The following is a 12,935-nucleotide window of genomic DNA, read 5'->3' on the forward strand; positions in this document are numbered from 1 at the left end:
ACAAACGTGTCTTTAGCGTCAAAAGAATTGTAGATTTGAATAAAACCAATTATTCTCCCACGTTTGTTTAATCCTGCTTGGGAGACGAGTGACGCGGAAGATTGCTCGTCCTCGATGTATTTCAGCGGATCATGATCCCGATAAAAAATATTTGTTGAACACGTTGATTTGTAATTTAACCATATATTCTCGCTTCAAACAAAAATAAAAGAAAAACGTTATCTATTTGTGAAATTCCAGTAATATAATATCGGTAGTTACAATATCAATCTGAACAAAAATGTCTTTATCATCAAAAGAATTGTATTGAATAAAACTAATTATTCTTCCACGGATCTTTAATTGTATTCCTTATCAATTTAGCTACCGGGTGACAGTAATCACTTCGCCACCAGTCGCCAACAACTAAATGATTAATATTGGTCGTCACCGCTGTCTCGCACTAAATAAATGACTGTCGCGAACAATCAACGAAAGATGAAATCATGATTTCTTACGAAATATAAAAACGAATGGAAAAATAAACCAAAAAAAAAAGATGTCAGACGTGTGCGGAGTTCCAGTAAAATATTCTGGTATCGGTCACATTAAATTTTAGCAAACAGTGACGTAGTTGTTCAAGGAAAGTGCCCATAGCCGGCGAACAAAACGTTCGTAACAAAGCGATGAGGCTGGGAGTTGGGAGTGAGGCTGTTGACAGCCGGTAGTATACTACCAGGGGATAACCTATTCTTCACCGTAACAGACTAAATGACTTCAGCTGACTTGCGCGTGTGCGTGAGTGCGCACGTTCTGTTCCTCACTGCGACTGTTTTCATGGTGTTTCCGAGACCGCGCGGGAAACCTCAGGCTACGCTCACGGTGAACGTCTTCTCGCGCGCTATACCATTAAAATCGGACTCTTTCAAGGATTTCCAGTGTGTCTCGCGCGATAACTTTGCAACTGTATGAATGCAGACACACGTCCGGACAGCTTCGACCCTTTTTTTCCTGTAGCCATGAACTCTACAACTCATTTCGCTTTGAACAAGAAAAAATCACTTTTTACTTTCAGTCAATTTTTAATAAATTTGTCTATTAACCCTTTGTCCTACAATTTGTTTTACGGTGGCAGTGATTAAAACTTCTTTGACGTTAATCATTTCTTCGATGAAGGAGGAATTATATTTGGGCCTCAAGGAAATTAATAACATCCATATTTAATCAATTCATTCATATGAAAAATGATATAAGTTAGAAAAAGAGAGCCATTTTTTTAAAAATTACCTAAAATTGCCAATTGAACCTGAGATCACCCAATTTTTGTTAAAACTCTCTTTTGTAGTTACCATTCCTGTCGATTAATCCAATCTAGTTGTTGCTAAGTTTCATGGAAAGAATTTTTTCCTGTATCAACACTTTCCTGGTTCCCGATTGCTATCAACTTATGCGCATAAAAATAGCAGACTAATTGCCAGTATAAGCTATAAACATCACTTCACACTGTTCACGTTACCGTTTTTTTTTCTGCTACTATTTAGTTCCACACGTTTTGCAGCGTTTTTATTGGAAGTAAATGAAGACAATTTGTCGATTCTCTAGCCTCAAGCAAAATGTGTTTATAGTCTTCTTCGTAATTATAGTTCAGTTATTTGCCATTGCGTATCATTCGAATTTCATACAACTTATTTATTAATTATTAAATTGCGTAGAATTTGTTTGAAATTATATTGCATACTTAAAACATTGTATGTATTGAATTCGATTGAAATTCAATTCAAATTCAGTTATATTTCAATTCCAATTTTTAGTTGAAATTCAATTCCAATTCAATTCCGTTGAAATTCAATTCAAATTCAATTCAATGTTACCGCCACCATTTTTGTTCTCAACAAACCTTTTTTAGTAAATTAATAAAAGTGAAGAAAGTAAATAGACGAATTTTCTAATGGACGGAATAAAGATTCTCGAAACAGCAAGTGTTTATTTGGAAAATGGAGTACATACTCCGTGCCCTTCGAGAAATGATAGATTACCTCTTAACGATGATTTAATATTGGCTCGACTGGAAATAACTGATCACTCGAGCGTATCGATATTATCACACTGTTGCAATTGTGGGATACTGTGCAAAATTCTTTGGGTATTTGTAGATGGAAAACAGCAAAATTTTGTCATAGGTAACGAAAGATCAATAAATAAACGTTCCCCAGCATTTTTTGACAATTTTTATAAGCCATAAATGCATAAAGATCCGCAGTCTAGTAATGAAATACCAATGACTAAACGTTCGAAAAATAATACAACGATAAATTGATGGGTTTAGTAGACTGAATAATAAAAGCGAAGATTACGAGGTAAGTTGAATATTAAAGGAGCGTTGGATCTGATTATGCAGCTTGTAAAAATTCATTAGAATAATGCTCCTTCAATGTCATCCTCCGACCTTTCCGACGAGCTCGAGATTTTCGAGCAGGTGATGTTACATGATGATGCAGGTGGCGCATTCATTGTACACACGTGGAATACAATAATCTTTCCATTCTAATTCTTCTCTCGATCCGATGACACATTACAGTCTGCCTGCGCGTCAATAAAACCTTGATTACTTAACGGACAATTAAATCATTTCAAACGAGAGAATGTCAAAAAGGAATTTGACATTTTAACATTCTTTTGAAAAATTAGTTTCATTATTTCCAATGTTTTCTTTTCAAGTTTTCTCTGAATGGTCTTTAATATCTTTTTCACATTGTTAACTCTTCTGCAATATTCTCTCTTTTTTAATAATTCTTTTATAATAAACTCTTTTATAATAAATTATTCTTTTATAATAAACTCTTGTAACATTCTTGTGTTAAGATTGTGTCCACGTTCTTTTTATACCATGATTACGAAAATTTCTAATTTTGACGAGTGAAACAAACGTTAAGAAAAATATTCACAGCCTAATAATAATTGTTTGAACAGTGCAGAGGAGTCGAGCAAATATTTTTCCTCGAGTGCAAGACGAAATCTTTTGAAGATTGTTTGATGCTTGGAATGATACGCGTATGGAAAAGGCCATCCGATTGCAAAACGTGTTAAATAGATCAAACAACGTTGAGATTGTTTTACAACGTCTTTCGTCAAGGCTTATTGACTTCGAGCCACTATTTCACCAAGGTTTCATTTCATTTCATTTGGCAGTAAGAGGAATCGCATTCCAGCAAAATATGCTGCTAATATTGGCGCATTCCACATGCGTCAATTTCACTTTGACTATGTTTCAAATATGTATAATACGTTTGCAAACACAAGAAAATTTGCATACTTTGCAAAATTTCATGAAACTTCTACCAATACATTCGTCATCTTTTTCTGATTCAAACGAGTCCAAACATGACATAATTTGGAGCATGTTTGTGGAACCCTTGATTATCCGGACCGATGATACTTGAATTATTCGCGTTTCATAATCCACATAAAGATTAAAACTACCACTAGCTAACTGTTCTATTATCCAAACACCTATATTTCACCGATTAGTTTATTAGATTATTAGACAATTCTTGAAATCCAAACTATAATACTAAAGCCTATTATGCGAATATACAAGTTCAACAATACCGAATGTAGAAAGAATTTCGAAGTACATAGCATTATGTCAATCCAATTATTACCGGAAGAGTAATACTAAATTTTTAGAATAATAATACAACAGACTGCGAATCTTTACGCATTTATGAAGAAATTGGTTGGGCCAAATATAAAACGGTAGAAGATTTAAAAAATTCAAGAATGTTGTAATGTTGCTTCTAGGGTAACAAAGACGTTAAGGGATCTAATAAACTTTTTTTATTTATATTTTTATTTTGCATAAAGATCCCCAGTCTACTGATACAACAAGCTACTAATAGACAGTGTTTGCAATTTAATTGAAACAGATTTGTTCTCGTAGTCTGCCCACTTCTGTGTGATATATTCTCTACTTATCGCGAGCTCTGTTGACATTTGATATTACCGTTCCGTAAACAAAAGGGAACAACTTTATTTACTTTGTTTTCTATACTTAGACCCATGAAAGGCCAAAGGATTAATTCTCTAGCCCTAGCTTTAAACTTTTCTATCTCCGTAATGATTGTAGTGTGTTCTACCTAATTGTGTCCCCAGTCTACTTTCCCCTGCTGTCCCCCACGCTTCCACCGCGGTCCTGTCACGTGACCCGTGCACCCTCCCCTCATCTGGTGATGCTGCCCAAACTCACCATAGAACCACTGAGCCAACAAGAGCAACAACTGCTAAATAACAATTTTGTATCTAAAGAACAGATTCAATTTCTACCGTGATACAGTGAACAAAATAATTCATTGACGGAGTTTGTTGCATACATAGTTGTTACTATCGACAAGTTCATTTGGAAAAATGTTCTGCTTGTCCAGCGTTATTGTTACAAATCGGATATTTCATATGCGACGATATTTTCCAAAAAGAGAAACAAAGACGACGATTAGAATATTTTCGAAAGGGACAGATAACGATACATTGTTTTTTCCAACAATCGTAGAGTGAAGAATCGAGTCCAGTGTGATGTGCAAATAGGAGCACGACCTCCGCGGTATTCCCCGTACAAACAAACGGGGTCCCGATACGCCATGAATCTGGATTAGCTCTCTCGAGTAGATCAAATCGGATCGGATCGGAGCAAATCAAATATTTGGCGCAGACATTCCGTCGTGGACGTGCGCGAGCCTTCGCGCGACAGATACCTTATCGTTTGGAGGCTGACGATATTTAAATCAATGCCCATCGCGATAACGCCCGAGATAACGAGCGAATCTCGCGGATGATTCGGCTGGTAGACGCGCAGCCACCGACAAGATGGCGTCTTGGATTATCGAGCATTTTTACTGAGATTATTCGGCAAAAATTAAAAAAGAAAGATAAAGTAAATTTTTACGATTTTAATCATTTAACCATCCTGTCTCTCATTTGTGGCAATTAAACTAAATAAATGGACTAACGTGTCTATATGGAATATCATCAAAAGTAAATTTTTTAAATTGTTAATTAGACCTTGCCCGTCCCCCCCACTTCTTCGTTCCACTATGGTGGGAGGTGACGTTCCCCTACTACTTGACACGGTCGACGGTCGTACCGCCAGAAGTGCATGGCAAGTAGTGGGGGAACGGACTGAATGATGGTGGGGACAGTGTGGCTCGCTACGAAGAAGTTTTCTCATAAAAAAATGCGAATTATTTTGTTTTCCACTATAACGATATTGCTATTTTTGCTTCGCACACAATCGCTTGATTTATTTGCTCGAGAAAACCAGAAGAAAATTGGTTCGGACGAAACGATAAGGAAACTTAGACGGTTTATCTGGCTCTCGAGGCAAGATATGTACATATTTTTACATCTTTCAAGTGACAGAGGTATACATACTATATAAATAGCGTGCACTTATTCTTTGCTTGTAATAGTTTTCTAATGTTTTATCGGACACACAACAAGTCGTTATTAATTCTTCCTCTGTTTGTATTCTTCATGTACCTATTTTCTCCCAGTAATTTCGAATTCAACTAAGTTTTTATTTTCCTTACTCGTTTCAAGAGGGACACCGTATATGTGTTATGTAAAAATCTGTAATTCCCCTTTTGAAGCCAGTTTCTGGAATAAATAAGCATAACGGCAAGAAAATCGAACGCGCACCGTTTGAAACGGTTCTTTTTTTGTCCCCCTGAATTAACTATGTTCCAATGTTAGACTCTTTGTTAGCAATATAGGTGGACTTTCTGTAACAGAAAATGATAAAACTGTTCAATTATTTACCACTGACTCATGACGCCTATTCCGGCTGTCTATCAAACATGGCGTAACGTTACATGTGGATCGTGATCTCTTCAAGGATCTATTCTATTAGGTGTATCCGTGAGTAATCCACCATTTTTTATTGCATCTAATATTTGCTGGACAATGAACAGAGATAATCCTGTTTGAATCAGTTTAGTCATTGTTCTTCAACGTCCTGTGTCAGATTTATAGTCCGGAGAGACCATGGACGCGTGTTCTGTGTGACCTCACTGTTTCACCTGTTTCCATAAAATTACGTTATCGTCCCCATAAATCTGAAATTTCCAACTGTTTGCAACTGGTTACTGCCAGTTACAAGTAGTTACTGCTAGTTACAACTGTTCAGAACTGTTTAGAACTAGTTATAACTAATTAAAACTGTTTAGAACTGGTTGAAACTAGTTATAATTACTAGTTACAACTCGTTATAACTGGTCGGAGCTGTTCAAAACTAGTTATAACTGTTGAGGGCTGTTCAGAACTAGTTATAACTATTCAGAGCTGTCCAAAACTAGTTATAACTGTTTAGAACTAATTATACCTAATTAAAACTGTTTAGAACTGGTTGAAACTAGTTATAACTACTAGTTACAACTTATTATAACTGGTCAAAGCTGTTCAAAACTAGTTATAACTGTTCAGAGCTGTTCAGAACTAATTATAACTGTCCGGAGCTGTTTAGAATTAGCTATAACTGTTTAAACTACATAGTTATAACTGTTCATAACTGCGTATAGTTACAATTAGTTCGAAACTACTTTTTCATAACTAGCCACTCAACTGTACATAATTATTAACAACTTCTATAATAAATTTCCATAATTGCACGCAACTGTTTACAAGTATCCACATCCATTACCATTTTACAAGTGTTCAGAACAGTTTAAAAATACTTTAAAATTATTTTGCATCTCATTTGCCGTGATATTTTCATGTTTGACGAAATGATGGAAACAGAACAATGGTTTTCCACTGTTTTATCTAAACTGGCCAACTATCGAATTAGAGAGATTACACGCTGCGATTAGTATCAAACCTATACATACAAACTACGCGCCTCCTTTCATGAAAGGGACACATCAGATCTTATCATAGCACCTGATGGAATCTTTTAATTAATTACGATATGGATACCCACGATCACATAATTCCTACTGTTTGGCTGGTATTATTCGCTACTCGAGAATGTCTAAAACCAATATTATAAGAATTTCATAAACCACTTCATGAAAACAATCGTTTCCATAGAAACGCCGACAATGTTAAATAAAGTACAAAAAAAAAATGTTTCTGTTTACATTCAATAAATACATCTCATCAAATAAAAGAGAGAACTTATAAAATGTGAAAATGTGGAAAACAGACTTTTATGAAAGAGAAAATGGTGGTTCTTGTTTGTACATAGTTTGTTATTGCAATCTAGAATTCAGAAGCTACGTTGTCCACAGTAGTATATTCAAATTAAACTTCAAGGTTTCCAGAATAAAATGTTCTTCGTCCCATGTTGATTTCTTCCAATACGTCGGAAATTCTTTAAAAATGACGCATGAAAAGGGACGGGGGGGGGGCTACGATACAAAAAGCGATCACCATCTCTTCCGTGTCTCGCAAATAATCTATACTAATTAAAATGGTGGAGAGAGGGGGTAGAGGGGCAAGATAAACCGTCGGTTTTTCAATTATCGGCGAACATTTTATTCCACCGTGTGTGAATTATATCAACATTTAAAGTCCATAATCCAACGCGAAATCAGAGTACGAAGATGGATAAGCTATTCCGAAGATAAGCTCGTATGAAAAGAAAAAACATCCTTTCACGGCGGGCCAGGTAATGGATTAGAGGGGACGAACTTTGATTTTTAATCGAATCGCTCTATCGGCGAGCGATAATAATGCTAATCTGTATCGTGGCGATGCGACGGCCGATTGTGATTAATTAGTAAGAAGTTCCGAACGACTGACAGCTTGCATTGCTGGTAATTACGACAGTTTTGCGAAATCATTCGCCAAGGGATGAGTACTTTCGAAATGAAAATTGCTTCCCAGAAGGTGCGATGACTAATAAAGATAAAGTCATAGTAATTGTGGAAATTTTGATAAATGTTCGATAAGTTTGATAGACTTGATTACTTTCGATTTCATTATTCTGATGTTAATTGTAATTTGTATTAATCCTGAATTAATTCAATTATATGGAAATCATTTACTAGATATATTAATGAGGTACTTGGATGAATGTAATATTAATAATTATTAATTCTATTAATATAATGTATCCATTCGTAATATTTAACATTTGCATCAATACAGATTAATGTTTCAGTATTTTAATTAATTGATAACCACCAAATTGATCAATAATCGTTTCAAGTGTATTGGTATCGTGCTAACTTATTTATATTGTTTTGTTAAGATTCAACTGATTAATATTAACATAATAATATCTGTACTGATGTAGATTAATATTTGTCTGATACTTCCACTCAGGCCCGGGCAACTTCTTCCCCGCTGTTGCTTCACGACTCCCACTGTCAATACACCGTTCCCCCACTATCAACTATTCCATACTGCCCCTACCGCGCCTTGCCTCACGTGACAACCCACTCCCACACTCCGCAGGAGTGTGGTGGGGAGGATTGTTTTATTTAATAACTAGACTGCGGATCTTTATGCATTTATGGTTTGTAAAAATTTTTAAAAAATACTGGAGTATCAACTTCGACAGAATTTGGTACGATTTTTATTTATTTTTCATCTACAAATGTTATTACCCCAATGAAAACAGGATTTTATTTGGTACCACTTTTTTAAAATTTCTTTACAAAAATTGGAAATTGCATAATCATCTGCAGTCTACTAATACATAACTCGTTTATGAAATTTATTAATCATCAATTCATTCGTATTATTATAATCCAGAAAATTTTCCATTAATTTATGAAAAGAATATAAAAATAATTTATAATGTAAGGTGGATGACAAGTATTTTTGCAACAGCCGCAGACTATAATTCAAGGCAGTCAGCTTTCTTCGAGTCGAACGCTTGTAAAAATTGCTTCCTCCTTTTTTTTTCAGAGCACAAAGAACAATTGTTCTAGATTGTCTAAGGTCACCGAAAGTGAGTCTCAAAGAAAGATACTTGATTGATCGACCGATTGACTGATTGGTTTTTCGGCCTCGACTACATCGTACAGTGTACAGTATAGTAATTAGCCGAAAAAGTGCTTCGTTTCGACGGAAAGATCAAACGTGTTTCAAATGATACGACGTATCGCCAGATTAAAGTGATGCATTTATGTTTGATACCGATAACACGTCACTCCACCGGTACGTATTCGAGATTGTTCTCTTCCCCCTTTCAATTAGATATTAACCTTTCGGTGTGATACCATTGTTCAATTTTACAACCGTATGATGGACATATATGTTTGAACGTATGTTAAAAGCGTACATCCTAATCGAGCATTGTTTAAAATGCAAATTGGAGGATATATTTTCTGAAAATGTGTGATTCTCTTTTAAACTGAAAATTTTCTCACATACTTCAAAGCATTATGAAAATCTAGCAAAATTTCTATAAATGTATACTGGACCATTTGGTTGTTAAAATTTCATCAAAATGTCATTTTTTTATGCAAGAAAAAACTCGAGAAGTTAAGCTACAAATCTTTTGCCTGCGCTCTTCGAGACATCATGTGAATATGAAAACAATTTTGAAAATTTTTACTTGACGTCTAAAATGACCAACCAGGTGCATTTTTATCCAGTTTCATTTCAAACAATCGAAAGAGAAAGAGGGTCTCAGTTTCCCATCATAAAAAAGTTATATATATATCTCTCTCTCTCTCTCTGAAAATCAAATTCTGCGACCACAAAAACCCCGAAAATTGTCCCGATTATAATTGTTGGATACTGTAGACTTTTGCATAATGCGATCAAAAAATTATAGAACATCCAGTATAAATGGATTTGTAATCGTTTTCCCTTACCGGTGTCGTTTTCGTGCCCTCGAATTCCATCCCCCACGTCCTCGGAGGCGGTGGAAAGGGCTGCAATCAGAGTAAAAAAAAGGTTAACTTTACCAGATTCAAATAAATTAAATTGAAAACATGAAAAATACATGTATTACGATATTGTACTACACCCAATTAGGATAACCAACGCAGTAAAAATTTTATTTATTTATTTATTGTTAATACTAGTCTCAAGTCGAAGGAATGGACTTTGTTTACAATTTCAAAATGCTCACAAACCACCCTTCCATTCATCACACACACACAACTTATTCTGCCGCTTTTCTGTTATCCTCCGTACTCTTCCCTTACTGTGAAAAGTTACTTGCGTGGCAAGTTCCCGACCTTGTTCTCGCAGTATTTTCGCATCTTCTCACGTCTTTTCGAAATTGTAGAGTATCGTGACTGCAGATTGGACCATATTCGCCGACCTTATAACTTCAATTTAATATAACCTTGCAGCGAACGCGATCAGTGGTCTCCTGACAGTCTCCTGACAGTCCGTAGATTTCAACGCGCGAGTCCTCGGGCTGTTGTGCAATTCGTACGACGAAACAAACGAATGCAATTATAAAATGGTGAACAAAATACCGGAATTCAATCTTAACGTCGTACTCATGCTGTACAGCATTATTTAACGAGGTCAAATCAAACAATTTCTTTGTAAATTAATTATTTTCAGGAGTTGGATAAATTGCGCAAGAAACTTTAAATTTAAATAGATTTTATCTGGCGCAAATTCCAAAACACGAGAGACAAAAGTAATGTTCGTAATTCAACAACACCAATCGTACATTCTTAATAATAAAGATGAACAAATAAATAATTATCGAATCGTAGGTTAAAACAATATAAAATAATAAAAAAAGGGAAATATCTCTAATTTTATGTTCATTTATGAATTAACATTAAAGCAAATTATATTATCAATTTAAAATTTAAATTTGTTTCATCAGGTTAAAATTCCCGGAAGATATCAAGTTTTATTTTTACTCGGATTATTTGACCTGGTGTTTGAATTCACTCTTCGTTTCGCCATCGATGTTTCAGGCGATTTCAACGATTTCTGCAAAGCCTATGAAATGGCACGATACACACCGGAACGGACTATCGACTGTGCTATGACTTCCGGTTAATGGAACGCGATGATGACACGTATTTCGCTAATCAGAAGTTGCGAGAGTCCTATTCCAATTACCTTTCGCGCAACCATGGGACAAACGTATTTTGAGATTAGTGCGTAAAACATTATTTTCAGTTTTGTGTGTGCGAGGCAAAAATTTCCACGAGATTATCACAATTTTATTTATAATGAGGTGACCGCGGTTTTATGCATTTGTAATGAAAAAAAGGTAGGAATACAAAACTGAAAATTATATTAAAAGAATATAAAAACATTTTGCGATATTAATTTCTTCTCATAAATAAGCTGTAGTTTTCCGAACACGTGTAGATCAAGATGAACAAATTGTTGATATTCGAACAGATATTCCAGTACTTAACGTACTCTCAAGAAATTTGTCACAATTTCTACTATCACCTACTCAATGAATATCGTGATCTGATCTAACTTTGTATTCGAAATCTCAGTAGCCGGTAATTACTGACTTTTCAAGTACGTACTATCAAGATTATTTCAAAACTTTTGTAACAAATACCGAATTTAAATTGAACTTTCATCCAATCCAATGTAAAATGATTGTTTTATCAAAATTTTAATGAAACTGATGAATAGAGAATTGCACTGTAATTTCAACGAAGAAGCATCATTTTTATTATATTTTATAACTGCAAATCGATATTACACTAAATCTTCAATTGGTCAAGTTATGTCGCTTACCGGCATGTTTACATTTACAGCGCAGTAAAATCGACAGTTGCCCAATTGGAACACAAAATAAATTTGCATAAATGAATATTAATCGACGTCGATAGTAAAAGTGCAATGATATCGAACGAATAAATAAACCGGCAATTGACGACAGAAAACTAATTATTGTTTGTTATTAGTCTCATTAGGTATCGGGCGATCTTTGACAGCCTCGCGTTGCGATTATAACACGTTCATTTACAAAAGATCAATACCTTTCGACGGACACACATGTAGTAGCAAAATTTGGAATTGATGCCTTAATGCCGTTGATTTAAAACCGGTTCTAGAACAGACACCCAGCTAGTTATACGTTTACCTCGAGCACACAATTCAATTATCGTTCTTGCTAAGAGCACGAAATATTAGTCCCAAGAACTTCATTGTTAACCTTTAGACTGCTGGCGTGATGCTATATGGAGTTTACTAATATGAGATACCAATTCAATAAAAACGTAATCAGAAATATAAAAAGTACCTTATTTATTTATAAAAAAAACCCATTATATTTTACAGGGAGCTTTCGAAATAATGTTAAAAGCATCTGATGATTTTTTCATGCAGAAATAAATCGAAAATATTGGGCTGGCAAGAGAAAGTAATTTCGGTATTTGAAGGTGAAATGAAACACAATTTTGTTATTCAATGTGTAGCTGTCGCAGCTTTATGAAAATAGCCAATAACTTAATTAAGCTACCAGAAAGGTGGCAAAAGTTCATCGAACAAAATGGAAAATATTTGATCGATTAAAGTTCATTGCTTAAAGAAATTTTTATTTCACCTTAAAATACCGAAATTATTGAAATTGTAAAGGTGTTTTCATGTGGGAATTTTTTGAATATATTTTTTGACTCCAGTATATATTATAGTAAAAATCGCGCAAAATATAAATAAATTTAATCTTGTTATTTTTATAATACTATACAACATCAGTCACTTTTGATGGTCGGTAGGTTTGGTGTTAAGGTTCCGTTTTCGAGAAAAATCTTTGAAAATGATCGTCGGGTTCTCGTGCCCTAGTATTTACAAGAAGTAGAACCGGTAGGTCGTGAACAGACACATCAGCCGATTTCTATTTAATAGCACGTGTATTCGTCGAATATTCAAACAAATGTTATTCCTCCTTGTCTACTAATAAATTGTAGATATCGATAATATTGTTTACGAAATATTCATTTTTAATTTTACTAACATTAATATCATATTAATAATAACAATACGGTAAAATTGAACTTGAAATG

The 12,935-nt window shown here is 34.7% G+C and overlaps 1 protein-coding gene across 4 annotated transcripts in view; it reads right to left on the reverse strand.

Moving 5' to 3' along the window:
• LOC143217908 (uncharacterized) overlaps nt 1-12,935 on the reverse strand; it is an 81,109-nt gene that overhangs the window by 42,231 nt on the left and 25,943 nt on the right. For all 4 annotated transcript variants that reach the window (XM_076442637.1, XM_076442638.1, XM_076442639.1 and 1 more), the window contains exon 2: nt 9,801-9,860. In XM_076442637.1, the coding sequence (XP_076298752.1) occupies nt 9,801-9,860 (60 nt within the window). The remainder of the gene's footprint in view (nt 1-9,800; nt 9,861-12,935) is intronic.

Source organism: Lasioglossum baleicum, chromosome 18, assembly GCF_051020765.1.
Source record: "Lasioglossum baleicum chromosome 18, iyLasBale1, whole genome shotgun sequence".
NCBI classification, from domain to species: domain Eukaryota; kingdom Metazoa; phylum Arthropoda; class Insecta; order Hymenoptera; family Halictidae; genus Lasioglossum; species Lasioglossum baleicum.